Here is a 16482-nt window from a genome sequence, read left to right as displayed (position 1 = left end):
TGTTGGACCGATTCGAACCTTAAAATGGTCACCCCTGAATCAAACTAACTATGAGGTCCCAAACATTATGATTGCCTTAATACTTTAGTTCATTTTTTTTGGATGGAAGGACCACAATATTAATAAATTATAAATTAAAAACCTCAAAGTTAATTTTTGAAAATAGAGATCTTCATATGTTAATTTTTAACTGTGATTTCGAAACCAATTCTTATTTTCCCCTAAAAATAGCTTGCTAAAACTATAAATAAATGCTTATACATATGAAAAATGGAAAGCATTTTTAGTGTAATATTTCCGTTAAAAATGCCTTTAATTATATTACACTAGATTTTGTTATGAATTATCAAAAAATGACAAAGATTTCATTTAATTATGATAAATTATATTTAATTTAATTACAAGTTACTTAAAAAAACAGTTTTAGTATAAAACCTTTGAAGTTTGAAATCTTTAATTTGCTTTGAAATTTAGGATCTTTATCTTTATAAAAATGGTAATTTAGCATTTTAAATATTGAATGTCGAACAATTAATTTTAAGCTTACCAACTTGCAATTGAAAAATAAAAAACAGTATAAAGTGTACTTGAAACAACGCAATTCTTAAAATTATTTGATACTTCATCATTTTTAAGCTTCTAAAATTCTTTTACAAATTAGACAAACTTTAGAAAAATGTACTACCAAACGTATTTTAGTTCTTTTATCACTATTAAAAACCCTGACTAACTAAAATTTATAATAAACCCAAGTAGAAGGATTATGTTTCCATCCGACACAAATATAAGGTACTATCCAATTCATTTTTCAAAATGAAAAAAAAAAACCAAATTATTAATTAAATAAAACTTTAAGTACCAAATTGTAATTTACCTATTACTTAACTAATCCAAATAATGGATTTCAACTTAAATCCATGAATCCAAACAAAATATACAAGTATTAATAGAAATAGGCTAATTCTAGAAGTAGCCAACAAACAGGGCTAGCAGAGAAAGCTAAGTCCCTTTCCTTTTCATCATAAAATATTAAAGCAATGTCTAATCATTAAAAGGAAAGCTTCGCTACAACATACTCAAGCTAATGTCTTAGTTTAGTACAAATACAGCAATAATACATCTCCACAAATTGGATGGATTACAAGAAAAAAGACATGCACAAAAAAATACTTGTCAAGAGATTACGTAACTTATAGCCTAATGCACAGCCAAACTCAGTCAAATTGCAAACTGGAAGATCCCTATATGCTCAGACAATAGCTCATTATAAGCATTCAGACGCATTTTTGTCGTTCTATATATTAGGTATATAGATATGGTATACAAGGTGATTCCATCCTTGTGTAATTTGAAAACTGCATACCAACAATCTTTTGGGTCATGCATAAATATCAAGTAATTATTACTCCCTCTGTCCCATAATTTTTGTCCTATTTTCCCTTTTTTCGTCTCAAGTTATGTCCTATTTTCTTTTTTAGAAGTGAATAATATTTGAAGTTTGTTATTTTATCCTTTTTTTAATATGCATCTTTATCAACAACTTTAATAGTCAAACTACTACATTGTCATCAATTAAATATATAAACAAAGTAAATATCTTAACCTTTAATCTCCCAATAATCAAATGTTTGATTATTTTTAAGAACAAATTAATAGGATAATTTAATTTTTATGGATATTAACATAAGGGTATATTAGGAAAAAAATGAAACAAAAATTATAGTTTAACTATATTAATTAAATATTCTTCATCTATGTGCAAGCTAAATCAGGACAGGAGTCATGGGACAGAGGGAGTATATGGCAAAAATGAAAACTGATATGAAACATCATTTACCAGCCCAAACGAGCTACACACTCTGTACTTTGCTTGACATTTCTTTCGCTTTTGCATCTTCTTTTCCCTGCAATCCAAGAAATTAAGATGTTTTACATGGTAAGGTATTTGTATACTGCCAATGTATGAGGAAGAGTATCATAAACATTAAGGCCGATAAAACCATTTTAGCGAATAAGCTGCTAATGGATGGTGAGGACAAATAACCAAATCCAAAATACATTGAACAAACCACTAATACACAATCACATTGACAGATTGAACCATTACACTGTCAAAATGCCAAATCTGCAGTTTCCATCAGAAAAAATATGAGTAAACTGAACCGAAGGATAACGCAAGTCTCAAGGTATCAAATGATTTAACAACCTAACACCATTTATCTATAGTACTTGATAATGAATCAAATTGGAGAATAACCATTTCTTCTTTTTGTTACCCGTTTTAAATTCACGTATGTAAAGGATAAAAGAAACAGCTAGGTTCTAGTGGAGTAGAAGGAATCTTCTTGGACAAAATCTAGTGTCTTCCCTGAAAACAAATATAAAGAACATCTTTTCACTTTTCTTATTCAATAATATGTTTTACTATCATTAACTCTGAACTGTGAATGACCAATAGAAACGGCGTCTTTCAAGAGAAGGGATGGTGGGGAGGCGGGCAGGTTTGGTTTGGTATTCCTTAGAATGAATCAGTGTCACAAAATCAGTGTTCCTTTAAAGAATGGTAACAATAAAAGTTAGTGCATAATCTTATTCATTGGTCAAAGGGATATCAGCACCACACAACCTTTTGCAGTACAAGGCCAATGAAAACATTAAACAATACACAACCAACCAAAGTCTAAAATCAAGCAGAATTTAACTTTTTCACCAATAATTTAAAATAAAAAAATAAAAAAGAAGAAGAAAAGCACGTTAGAGTGTTATCAGGCATTCCCAGAATTTTGGATATCAGAAGCAGGTTTCCGATCCAGAATTAGAAATAACTGGACCAATTTATAAATTGTCATTTATTTCCTTGAAAGGCAGTAATTATTCTTTAATGTGGATAAGTTCACCTTCTCCTTTACCTGCACTCTCTCTCCCTTCAAACAAATATATAAATACCTAAAGGCGTCAGGAATGGTTCTGTGCTGCAATCCCCCTTGCAAACAAGGGGATAACTGGGAGATCTTAGTTATTGCTATTTTTCACTTGATAGTCAGAATTGACTTTTAAAATAGATAAGTATATATTGTCTGCCCTGCTCCACATCCACCCACCCATTGCCTCCCGATAAAACAAACAATAATATTGTGCTACAATCAAATGTCAAATAATTGTGAAGAGATGGAAGGGCATGTTAATTGACATTTACCCCTCCACAGAGAACATACCCATTAACATAAGGATACGTGCATTTGAATATAAAGATCTAAAGTCACCAGGTACATGCCCTGCCCTCTTTGACCAACAAGATTGAACCCCAAACATAATAATCAATCAAACGCCCTGAAACAAATTCATGTTTTCCACTTTAAATTGCAGAGTAATCCTTCCCTTCAAAACGATTAATGACTGGAATACGAGCACATATAGTTGAAAACACTTCTTGAAAGCTACTTCTAAGAAATGCTTAAGGTTTTGCAATTCATCATTTAGCAAGAACCTAGCTTTTCCTAATGAACTTTAAATGCATAAATTTTGACAGCAGGAGCAAATTTTTATCCCCAGATGATTCACCTATTTAAAAAGACCCACTTACTTACAGATTAAGGGATGCGCCTGTGTGTGATGTTTCTAGCATTACAAACCCTAAAGCATGGTAATTAAAGATGTAAGGCACACTAGGTGCTAGATTCTAGGCAAAGGGGACTGCCTGAGTAAGGAGAGGTGCGAAAAATTTAAAAAAAAAAAAATTTGAAACACAAATCTGAAAATTATATTATAAGATATCAAGGGAGAGCCTAGATTGCAGGAGGTGAGCCCTAGATAGAGAAGTAGAGGCTACATCACAAAGCACATCACTGGTTTTTATATTTCATTCTATTTCTTTTATTTATTTGTTTGTTTATTTTATGTAAATAGTAACTTTATATTGAAAGAAAAACCTAGGTGACTTGTTCAGGGAAAAAGAAAATCGCAAACCCTGTCTTTCTTCTGAGGTGATCGCCTGAGTGAGGGTACCCACTTAAGACATTTTAGGGGCAAGCCCCAAAGAGGGTCCGTCAAACTTGTGTGAGCTTCACCTTGCTTTGCAAATTTAATTCTTACACAATAACCATCATCAGCAATTCTCATTCTTAAGGTTATCTATGAAAGCCACAAGTAGTTCTTAATGTGAAACAGATCTGCAAGCAAGTAAGAATAATTTCCAATAATTTGCACACTACATTTAGAATATCTGATCAAGGGGATCCTTGCATATTAAAAGATTTATATACGATCCCTTCTATAGACCATTGTTGCTATCAAAGTACTATTTCTCTACAACCACTCCTTTAAAACTTGTCATTCTTTCCAGGCTCACTTGATGAATACAGTCCTTTCATTTCCGCAAAGCATATATTTCCTTTAGATAACTGATCGGGCTTGTAAAAGAAATAATAAAACTAGAAATTCACAATTTCGAGATGCTGAGAGCAAGACATGAGTTGGATGTTACTTTGGATTTAAAATCTGTTTGCGCACACGCAATATTCACTAAGAAGTAGCATACTTGCGAGTCAAGTTCTTCAAGGCAAAGCATCACAAGCATATTAAAGAGGCTAATTTCCAGGAGAAGCAACAGCTCAGCTGACTAGGCTGGTAGTTTAATCTAGGTTACACAGCTAACACCCAACAAAAGTATAAATAAAGACCTAAAATTAACATTCTGTTTTAGACCAAGTAGAATCATCACCGAGCTCTCTTTTAAAGTTTATCATCGCCAAAGAGAGAGTTTAGTGTTATTATAGAAAATTTCACAGCATTGCATAAACACCTTTGCCTGTGAACTGATAAAACACGTACAAGAAGAAAATTTAAAATCTCATTTCATCAATGCAACTAGCTTTCTGAACTGATATCAACCAACTGATAGTGAGTGAATTATGCAATGAGATTGATAAACCAATTAAATCATACAATGCTTTAGAACGTGCTACATGCCGGAAAGCCAGAGAATAATTATGACAATCAAACTATATATAAAACAAAATCATTGCACATAAAATCTTGGTTGATGTGGAATGAAGCTTAATGAAGCAAGTAACTAAAAAAGAAAAGCCATATGACACAAAAAGAAATTGCTTCTAAGTTACTTCCCTTGTAACTTCAACAATAATTTATGCTACCAAACTTAACACTGATAATTAATTCTAATGCTGAAAAAAGATATTGCAAAAAGAAAACAAACTTGATAACAACAATGACGGCAATTATAATTCTAACTATAAATGGATAGGGATTAGGATTGTGCCCTTGAATTAACATTTGAACATAACAAATTTTAGAAACATCATAATAAAGCATTGATGAACAAGAAGATACTAGAAAAAAAGAAAAGGAATCAAGCTTACCAATTCCTTGTTCTCATAATAATCATCCAAAGCCCATTGATACTTGGACTGATTTAACCCAAACCAACGTGCCAAATGCTCATCTAAGCTCGAATGCGCTGCAAAATAACACAAAATATTAATAGCAAACTCTTAATTAAGCTTTTCCCCAGATTCTAAAAACTAAAAAAGCATAGAATCTACTATATTTTGTAAAGAACAAAAAGGTCAGGAATAGCCCAAAAATGATTAAGCAGAATTTTTCTCTTAGCTCAATGTTCAATTTTCAATATACCAAGCTCAACTCAAATAAGCGAGAAACAAAGTATAATGCACTGAAACAGAAGGAAATAGGAAGAAATGGCACACCGTTTTGCACTTTAGTAACAGCATTTCTGAAGAACTCAGAAACGGACCCATCTGATAAAGAGTGAACAGAAACGGACTTCTCGATTTGCGGAGGTGGGGGCTGCACAGGAGGCGGTGAAACTACTTTTTTAGGAGAATGGAAGACCGGCTGGTCCATCTCCGCCGGTTTAGGAGTGGACGGAGGAGTCATAAACACTGTGTACGGCCCAATTTTCCCGATCATGGGAGGAGGAGTAGATGGGTCCTTGTTGATTGGCATTGTAAAGAAAAATGAGAAGGAAAACGAAAGAAAATGAGAGAAAACGAAAGAGAAAGGAAGGAATTCTCTGTTCTTTTGAAAGAGCAAGTGAAAGAGTAAAGAGAGAGAGAGAGAGAGGAAAGAATCTAAAAGGGTTGGGTTTTAGACTTTTGAGTAAGTGAACTGTGAAGTGAACAGTGCACACAAACCAAGTTGTTAGATCTTTGTCTTTTGATAAGTACTACTGTTTTTTTTTTATTCCCTTTTTTTTTTTTTTTATCTTTTCGTTATTTTAATTTGTTTCTATTATTATTTTTTTTACTGTATTTTTTGTTTAAGAATATTTGTAGGCACATGGTTTTGTCTGAAATTTTTTTATAAGGCATTTGTAGACTTATGTAAACATAGACCGTACATTTATGTAATCTATAGACTTAAGGGAAAGGTTGATACTTCTATTTTTACCACATATATATATATATATATATATATATATATATATATATATATATGTGGTAAAAATAGAAGTATCAACTTATATAGTTTTTTTTTTTTGAATATTTGGAAAAAAGATTTGAATCTAGATCATTATCAGATTGTATATGCACTTACCACTAGACTATATCTTAATGTGTCTATTTATATATTAAGTACATGCCAACGGGTAAACATTACTTATGAATAAAATATTTCATTTCCATAAAAATATAATTTGATTGTCACACGTTAAACAAATGAGGTCAAACTACAATTTTTGTTTTTTTTTTTTCAAGTAAATGGTAAACGGTTGGGCAACGCATCCAAAAAAATTGGAATTCTCAATTTGCATTTACTTAAACTTGTATGGTTTGAAGTTGGAAAAGAAAAATAAATTTAAAAAAAAAAAACAATTTGAGTATAGTAAATTAATTAGTTCAGTAATTTGATCCGTAAATGGTAAAACTCCATCAATAATTTGATAATCGATAAGTAAATATGTAAATGGATCGGTAAACAATAGATACTCAAGTAATAAGTCAGTAAATTGGTTAATGCAAATTCGATAAACAGTTAACTACATCGATAAAATGTATATCCCTAAATAAAAGTGCATATTTAGTTATTTACTTTTAAGATTTAATTTATAACATAATACTATATTTATTGATAGACGTGAATATTAAATAGTGGTAGAATAGAAATTTGTAAAAATTATATTTTTTAAAAAGGAAAATAAAAATGCAATTTGAAACAAATAAAAAAAATGAATTGATTTAGCACTTGCAAACTTAACTAAGCATATAATCAAATAAAATTTCCAAATTGTAAGGAGGAAGTAGAGATAGTGATAGATAGTGTCCAATTTTGCAATATCTATATGGAATCTGCTAATAAGAACTAATATTGCATCAAATTGGATTCGAGTTCATATTAGATCAGACAAAGTTACTATGTATAAAATAACTAAAAGAACTCACTTTAAAAAATTAATTGAACAAAGTTAGATCAGTTGGAATCAAATTAGAAGATCTCTAATACAACAATGAATTGCTTTAATTTATTTATCACATTTAATCTATGAATTTGATGTGTCAAAAAAAAAAAAAAGAAACTGTCTATCACGCTCTTTGTGTTTAAAAGCTTTGTTAAACAGCGTGACTCAATTTTTTATTTTATTTTATGTCTTTGATCAAAAATTTATTCATACGCTGAAACTATTTTTTTTTTTTTTCATGTATTGAAAAGTCATTTTTAAAATCTAACATTTATGAATACAGTTTAGTCACGTCACTGTCAATTTTTATTTATTAAGATAAATAAGCTATAATCAATGGTTGGATTGCTGGTACTTTTGTTAACTATTTTGTATCCGTTCCATCTTCAAACAAATCAAAATTTGCCAGCACCAGTCGCATCGGATCAGTTCAGACACATGGAGCATATCAAGAAGAATATGATCCAAGGAATTACCAAGGTCATGTGGGGCCTGTGTTTCTTTTTAAAAAAGAAAAAAATATTAACAGTAAGACACCTTTAATTGTTAGCGTTTTGAGTATTAGACTACAATATTCTTAACTTTTTACTGTGAATAATTCATTTTTACTCGAATCAGACAGATAGACTTCATATGATAACGAAAGCTAACAAAGGAAATAAATAATTAATACAAAAATCAAGATAAAATTGCTGCAAAAAAAAATTGATGAAATAAAAATTTACAGTGCAACATAAAAATAGCACAAACTTTCTCTTTTTTTTTTTTTTTTACTTTAGTTTGATTGACGGAGGATAGAATTTCATAAAATTAAAATTTAATTTTTACTTGTAAAATAAAAATTATCAAAAGATGAAAGCTTAACATAACACAAATAATAAATTTCAAAAAAAAAAAAAAAAAATTATATAGCTCATTAATACCAAACAAGATCTTAATTACATTTGAAACCACTACTTAAAATAAAAACAAGAAAAAGAACATATAAAATTAAAAACTTGAATCCCAAATCAATATCACAATCCATTTTATTTGAAATTATTGATCATTTAGAGGGAAAAAAAACATATCTACGCAACTGAAAATTGACATTGAAAAAGCAAGCAAAAACAAGTTCAAAAGGTGGAAGAGCAGCAACATACACATGAAATTTGTTTAGTTACATTCCAAGCACTAGCAGTAGTACTTAACTCATTATAAACATGCACTTGTTTCTGTTTCAATTCTTTGGTTCAGATTACAGAACTGAATAGCAAAGCATGGACATAACAAGATCACTAAGCCTACATTATATCAATACCTACCTGTCTACCCAATACTACTAACCTATCAAGGAAGGAAGAAGAAGAATTATCCAATGTGCATGGTGAAGAGGAGAGGAGTAAAAGAAAAAAAAAAAAAAAAAAAAAAAAAAAAAAAAACGAGTTTCAAGTCACCTTATGGAAGTTCACCTGGACAGCCAGAACAACCTTGCACAAGAAGGATATGCAATAATTGACAATCACCTAATACAAAAGGTCCTGACCAAACCAACATTTGTCAAGAGTTATTAGTGACTGAAACAACAGTTTCAACTGAGTTTCCAAGAAATGATCTCACAGTCCAGAAATTTAAGGCTTCAGGTGATTCCTTTGCCTCAGCTTTTCAAATACTCTTTTTATTTTTGTGAATCAGATAACAGAGCTAGCCAAGGACAGCTCATGGAGCTCACTTAGCATCCACTCCTCGCCAGTTTGACCGCCAAGGACTATTGCCCTTGTCCCTCCTACCACACATGTACTATGTCCCCAGGCAAAACGTGGAGGTCGCCCTGGTACATTTAGAATCCTCCACGTAGGTTTTTCATCGGTAGGGTCCAAAAGATAAAGTTGGGAAGCAGAATGAAGACCAGCAACTGAGCCACCAAATATCAGGATTCTACCACCTGGAAGGCTCACAGCTACATGATCAAGCCTTGGAGGAGGAGCTATGCCACCTGGGTTTCCAGCACCAGGCATTCCGCTCCCAGTTACACACCTCCAACAAGGCTCCTCCTCACTTAGATCCATAGTGAAAACATCACTGGAACGGAATCGAAGTGGACCACTCTTAGCCAAACCCCCAAACATCAATATCTTCCTGCCACCATAAACTGAAAGAGTATGACCCAGCCGTGAAGGTGGGGTCCATGCTACTGGTATCTCCCTCCAGACTGGTTTTTCCATTGATAGATCAAGCAGAAATGTGTCACTAAGAAGTACCCCAGAATCTGCACACCCACCTGAGACTATCAGCTTGGTGCCATCAAGAGTGCAGGAACTGTGCCATGATCGTGGAAGTGGTGGAGCCAATCCAGAAATCTCACGCCAAGTTGGAGGCTTGGCATCCAAGTCCAAAACAAAGACATCATTGAGTAAGCCTTGCCTTCCACAACCTCCAAAAACCACCAAATGAGACCCATTAACACAAGAGAGGGTGTGACCCCACCGTCCAGGAGGAGGGGAGCTCACTTGCACATGTTGCCACTCAGGGTTGCTGGAGTTCAAATCCAGTACAAATGTGTCATTCATCGGTTGCATGTTAACACCTTCCCCACCAAAAAGGACAACCCGATTTCCTACTGCACAAGCGCTAAAATTGCATCTTGAGGGTTCAACAGCACCTCCAACAGTTAGCTTTCTCCAAGCTGCTGCTTCAAGAGTCGTCAATTCTCTTGCAAGGCGGCCCCATCCAAGTCTCTTTGCACCAGGAACAGTTTCCAAAACACGAGTTGTTTCACTACCCCAAGCATTCTGACAAACCATTCTCCAAAGGTCCTCATTCTTCGTCAGTTCATAGAGTCGCCTACACACTGATCCAATAGATGCAATGTCTCTTGGAGTTAAACGTGAAAGTATCTTAAGAGATATCACCTCATCGCTCAACTGCAGTATCCCACAAAACCCACGACAAACATTGCGATCCCCTGCTGGAGTAGGACGGTAGGTGGAAAAACCAAAACGAAGCTTATCAGCTGATTTTAGAGACTCCTTTATTGAAGAACCAGGCACGGGCCCCAGATCAATATTTGCTTCTGTGAAGAACTGGATTCCGATAACATGAGTAATTGTTTCATCATCTCCATATATAGGAGTAAGCCGCAACCTGTTCATTAGGGGAGATCCATCTTTTCTGAAGTTCAATAATTCACCTTGGAATTCAATTCCCTCTTCAAGGCACCTTCTTATTTCTGCAACAACTGTGGAGTCCACTAGTGAATGCCTTCTTTTGGCAAATGGTCCTCTACATTGCAAGAATCGGCTGTAAAACAAAGCCAATATTCAGCATGTAAGCTGTGACGAACATGAAACCTAAAAATTTTAACAGTTACAAGATATTACACACACATACACATGGAGGAAGGGGATGAACAATATTGGGTAGAAAGAGGGAGCAGCAGCAAAAGTTCATGTACTCCTAAAAACCTAACCCACCTGGAATTGCAGAGTTGGAGAAAGAAAACTAATCCACTTGGAATTGCAAAGAGCTGTAGAAAGTACTACACAGCTAGACTATACATACACATCCAGACTAACTTTCAGTATTTAAATCAATTTTGACAATGACAAACACACATGAAGGCACAAGTCTTATCTTACTAGTAAATATAATATTGACAATAATGGTAATTAAAAATTAATTGGGTGGGGGAAAAAGCACCAAAAAGGATAATAAACTTTCATAGCTATCACTGAAAAATGAAATGCTGATATAGGAAGTCCAACGCTCTATTGAGTCAGATATATGATATCTCTAAATTCCTTGTCCAATATGCTACAGATCATTAATTATTAAATGCCAAGTTATAAGCATTCAGGACCAAAGTACTTCACACATTTATTATAATTACAACAAAAATAATGAAAACCAATTTATAGAGCGCTGTCATTAATTTATTTATTTAAAAAAAAAGGAAAAACAAAAAGGAGGCCCTAGGAAGAACATCAATAACAAATGATCCTAAAATAAGTATGGTAATTTTCCAATTTTTCTTTTGAATTGAACAGAAAAATGTATTTCATCACAAACATAAAGCTTGAAGCATTTAAGAAAAAAATTCTTGATGATTATAAAATTCATGCATAATGCAAATTGAAGGCTATTATATAGTTTAGTGGCAACAGTTTAGGCATAAAAGAGGTTTAATGTTTGAGGCCTCCAAGCAAACACATAATACAAAAGAAAGCCCATCACCATAACAAACTCCGGAGTCTCTATTTCAGTGTTACAATTGTGAAATTTCAGAACTTAATGCAAATTCTATTTCCTGCAGTCACTAAGCAATTAAAACAATTAAATAACTAACATATCAAACCTGTTACTTAGTGCCTTTCATATTAAAAAACAACATTTGTTTATTAAAATAAGAAAAGGAGAAAAATAACTTGATTGTGGATTAAGAAATAAAGCAGGGGATTCTACTGATATAGGTATGTTATATGTCTGTAAAACTTCAAAAATAAAGTTGTATCATACTTTCAAAATCCTCCAGAAATCAAAACAGCATAGAAGGTATGACAATATCTACAACCAAAATTGCATTATGCAGTAATTCATTTCAGAATTGTTGCTTTTAGTGATTTCCAATTTTAATCAGTACAATTGAAGGTGTTTGAGAAATAATGGCACAGTTGATTCACTTTAGAAAAATGGAATGGGAATGGAAAAGGATGTCTCTTATTTTAGGGCTTCCATTCCAATCTTAGTTTTTCAATGATCAAATATGATTCAATGGTAATCTCAAATATTATACTTTAAGCTCCAACCGTTCATGGAAAATATTTAACCAAGAACACGTTTTTTACATTCAAGTATTTGGGCACTTAAAAAATAGTCAACAGAGTTTCATGTCGGGTAAAGAGATAACCAGTGGTTATGAGGTTATAATCCAACAGAAAATCAAATAGCTCAAGCCGTTTAGTTGCTTCTTTAATAGATGATCGACATAGTGAATAGACTAGATACTTATTCATTAATCATATACTTACATGACGCCAATAAAATGTTTTTTTACCTTAAAATTTTGGTTATTGGATAAGAATGTAGTATATACTTACATGAACCCTAAAGTAGATAGGTTACATACCAAAAGTGATCAATAATTGACCAAAAACTATTTTTTTAATTCTAGCAATAGATTATATGGTAGTAAACCAATACTTGAAAACATCCTAATGAGGTTATATTTTGTGGTTCTCACCTCCATGGTGCTTAAAGACATTTTACAAGAAATGATGACAAGGATAGTGGTGAAAGCTATGCATATCAACCTTAATTGCAGTAGTATAAACCCAAGAAAGGTCCAGAACCCTTCACTATCTAGTTACTTAGGAGCAGAAGAAGGGAAATTAAAGCATTTAGATATTTAACGCCCTCAGGGAAACTTAAAAGGACGATGAAATCATTGGAGAAGTTATCACTTCTAAGGTTGATAGTCAAAGCCCCAAGGAACAACTGTTTTCAGAAAATTGAAATTTTAAACGCTTCTAAAAATTGAAAACCTTCATTTCTCTTATTCAACTAATGAAACCCCAATGAATGGAACCAGAGTCATAAGAACTCTTGCAGTGTTAAAAATGCAAACTTGGCCCAAGAGGAATGTAATTCTAATTCTACTAAAATCGATACATAAGGAAAGCCACAAAAGGAACAAGCATGAACAACTATAAATTACTTCCAAAAATTAGAGCTAGTATTCAGTCACTTCATTAAATTGCTATCAAACATGCTTATTGCACAAGTTGTCAGAGGTTTGCGCTGGTCTCGACTCAAATTAGCGGTGTAGGCATGCTAAAGCTTAGTTAGTGAGTCCTTGGACAGTCATTTCTCTTAACCACTCAAAAGATTTGCAAGTGTTGGCAGCACTGTACTACTATGTTAATGAAGAGAAAAAATTACAATGAAGAGACAAGGATATTCTATTAGTTATCCCATCAGAACAAAGAGAAAATTCATTGAAAATGGAACAGTAAATCAATATGCAGTCCCAGTTTCCACAGAGATTGCACATATTTTGCTGATAACATGAGGGCAAAAAATATATATAACACAAATAGTGAAAGCAACATGCATTTTTCATTCAAGTAAGGATCTGAACATAAGTTCTCAGCAGACTGGAAAAACCAGCATGGGCTTTTCACAATCCTAGCCTAAGTTCAACCCAAAGAAGCAAAATGGCTCACCTATTCCATTTTTTTTATTTCTATTTTTCATTAGTCAAGTTGACCAACTCTGGACATTCATCAATGGATATGAACCCCCTTCTAGCATACATGAACCCCTTTCCAATACAATACAATGTTGGCAGATATAAATAATACAACATTTAATCTCCACTGAAGCCTTAAATGAGAAGGAATACAATCTCAATTGGTTTTTCATGGTCGACGTAGTAAAAAAGTTCAAGTAAAGCATCAACACTTCATTTGGCACTCTCCATTTCTGAGAAACGAATACAAATAAGGACCGTTCTTTGCCCTTTTTTATATGACCGTAGCCAAAACTAAAAAGGATAAGCGCACCTAATATGTCACGAGATTAATTCATTCAGGCTCCCTTCTGAAACTAAAGGACAGCATACACATAAAACTTCCATCGTTTTTTAATGCTGCTGAAATAACTTGGATTAAAAAGGATAAATTCCTGAATACTCATCTTGTATTATGATCCACAGTTTGCATTAATGTAAAGTTACAGTATTAATTTAGAGAATTTGTCAATACCCAACACATCATGCTTCACATATATCATTAGATGGTACTTGATAATACTGGATTATAAGGAAAACAGGTAAAATTGCAACAGAAAATATAAAATTTAAGAAAAATGAAACATCCATGTTGTGCATAGGATGAAAAAACAAGAACTAGGTGCACAAATTTCTAAGGAACTACTTGATGTTGAAACTCCGGTTATCTTGTACTTGAAAATTCGTACTGTTCTCCTTTAACACTTGGATAAAAACAGAAATTTTCAGAAGTTCAAGATGCACACAGACATGAATATGTAGATTTATTTCTTCCCAAGCTTGCTCTTGTTTATGCTTGTAGTGCAACCTTCTTACCTTGTTTTTTTTTTTTTTTTTCAACTAAGCCTTAAATTGTTCTTTTTGATTAGTCAAAATTAGTCCAGGACAGCCCTTATTTACCTCTGTTCTAAATTCTAAATCACTAACCCTCCACTAAATTTCATGTATCACAACACAAAACCCTTGCAAGTCAAAAATACCCAACACGATAACACAATACTGTTCCTAACTTCTGCTTGCTCGAAACATCCGGATATATCAACAACTTGATTAATTTCATACTTAATTACATAACCTTTCCCTTCCTTCTTGCAGCTTTAGACACACAAATAGCATAGCATTTTCCCCACCCCCCTCAACTTTTCTTAGTAAGTTCTCTTTCTCAACAAAAATCCACAATCACACTTGAAAAGCTGATAGTATTTTCCTAAAAATTCCAGCAATTATCTTGTTAAGCATTCAATCCTACACCGCCAATCCCACATCTAAGACAACATAATCAGCCAAATAAACATTGAACCTCTTTTCCTACTAATTGACAAACTATAAAGATCATGCTCCCAAGACATTTTATAAGCATGAGGCAGATTTCACAAAACTGTTTTATATTTTAGCTCAGTCTCATGTTAACAAAAAAAAAAAAGATTTATCTCACAATATAGACATCCGCAAATAGTAGTCTCATAACAAAATGTTCAATATGTGCAGCAAATGGAGTGCCAAAAAACAAAAGGGTTAAAATGCATAGCTGCTAGCGTCTTTCAACACTTTGAAGCAAGAACATCTTATTTATCCAAAAGATTCCAAAAGCCCCAGGTGGAGACCTTTGATGGAATAACAAGAAGCATGCTGTAGCTATGATAATAAGGATCATCCAAAATTAGCTCATCCATTTCTCTTATCTAACAGAGTCTAAGCTCGCCAACTCTCTAAAATTCATTGGAAAGGCGAACACAAAGGTAAGCATTCATTTCCTAAAATACATATATAAAAATCCAAAACAGAAAAGTGGGTTTTAAACAACCAAATTAAAGAACCCTAAAGAGCTAGAAAGAGCAAAAAATTAATCGAAATAAACAAATTCCAATCAAAATTGCAAAACTCTACACTTGAATTAACAACTTCAAATAGAAAAAAGAGCACTAACCAGTTACGCCCCAACACTTCCTCAGCTCGATAGCCAGTAACCATCTCAAAAACGGTATTGACATAAATAATAGGATGGTCAGGCTCAAGTGCATCAGTGACAACAAACCCACACGGCGCCGTTTGAATCAAATTCCCAACGGGAAAAGGAAGCGGACCACCACCATCACCATCGTTGAACGTGAAACCCTCATCTTCATCACCGCTCAGATCCGAATTGCTGTCCCACTCCATTTGAAGAAAACAGGAAACAGAGAGAAATTTATCTAACCCATTAACGAATAGAAGGGGGGAAAAAAAGGTCACCAAGAAATTACAAAGATCTTAAAACAAACAAGTGGGTTTTTCTAGAAAGTTAGAGAAGAGTAAGAAAGTGAGAAAGAACGTTTTCGTTCTGTACAAGGTATATGAAGATGGCGAGACAACGAGTGGTAGGCAACGCTTGCAAATTAGTTATTTTTAGCTATATGAGAATGCGAGAGAAAGAGAGATGAGTCGGGTCTCTGTTTGGGTCTTGTTTTTTTACAAGTGATTCGTGAAGAGTCGCTGAGTCACCGCCTTTGGTTTGCTGAGACAAGGTTAGGTCTGCCGTTGTTTGTTTGAAAATTTTTATCTCTAAGCAAAAAAAGAAAAAAAGTAGTTCGTGACTTACAGTCAAATTAATATATAGTAATCTCTATTTCCAAAAACTTATTATAAAATTTTTAAATTATAATTTTATTAACACTTTGGTCCTTCCGTCTGAAAAAAAGACTAAAGTATTAATGAAAAATTATAAGGAAAGTATCAAAGTGTTGACAATTATCATTCCTTAGAAATCTTGTAGTTAGTTTGAGTATAATTTAGAGACTAA

The 16482-nt window shown here is 33.1% G+C and overlaps 2 protein-coding genes across 3 annotated transcripts; both read right to left on the bottom strand.

Moving 5' to 3' along the window:
* Positions 1-970: 970 nt before the first annotated feature.
* Positions 971-6165, bottom strand: LOC105636452 (hydroxyproline-rich glycoprotein family protein). Of its 2 annotated transcripts, none has more exons than XM_012219728.3 (4): positions 5727-6165; positions 5379-5476; positions 1838-1904; positions 971-1370 (listed from the first exon to the last, which is right to left on the bottom strand). In XM_012219728.3, the coding sequence occupies exons 1-3, from the start codon at positions 5983-5985 to the stop codon at positions 1851-1853; spliced, it is 411 nt and encodes a 136-aa protein (XP_012075118.1). In that variant the 5' UTR covers positions 5986-6165; the 3' UTR covers positions 971-1370; positions 1838-1850. The 2 variants fall into 2 exon arrangements, with proteins under 2 accessions (XP_012075118.1, XP_012075117.1); XM_012219727.3 differs by having other exon boundaries at positions 971-1355; positions 5727-6164.
* A 2743-nt stretch (positions 6166-8908) lies between these two features.
* LOC105636453 (adagio protein 1) lies at positions 8909-16066 on the bottom strand. The gene is made up of 2 exons (XM_012219730.4): positions 15631-16066; positions 8909-10717 (listed from the first exon to the last, which is right to left on the bottom strand). The coding sequence occupies exons 1-2, from the start codon at positions 15861-15863 to the stop codon at positions 9109-9111; spliced, it is 1842 nt and encodes a 613-aa protein (XP_012075120.1). The 5' UTR covers positions 15864-16066; the 3' UTR covers positions 8909-9108.
* Between the last annotated feature and the right edge of the window lie 416 nt (positions 16067-16482).

The sequence above is a fragment of the Jatropha curcas genome, chromosome 8 (assembly GCF_041381405.1).
Source record: "Jatropha curcas cultivar XTBG-Jc1 chromosome 8, XTBG_Jcur_1.0, whole genome shotgun sequence".
In the NCBI taxonomy this organism is placed as follows: Eukaryota; Viridiplantae; Streptophyta; class Magnoliopsida; order Malpighiales; family Euphorbiaceae; genus Jatropha; species Jatropha curcas.
This window is presented reverse-complemented; position numbering and strand designations above follow the sequence as displayed.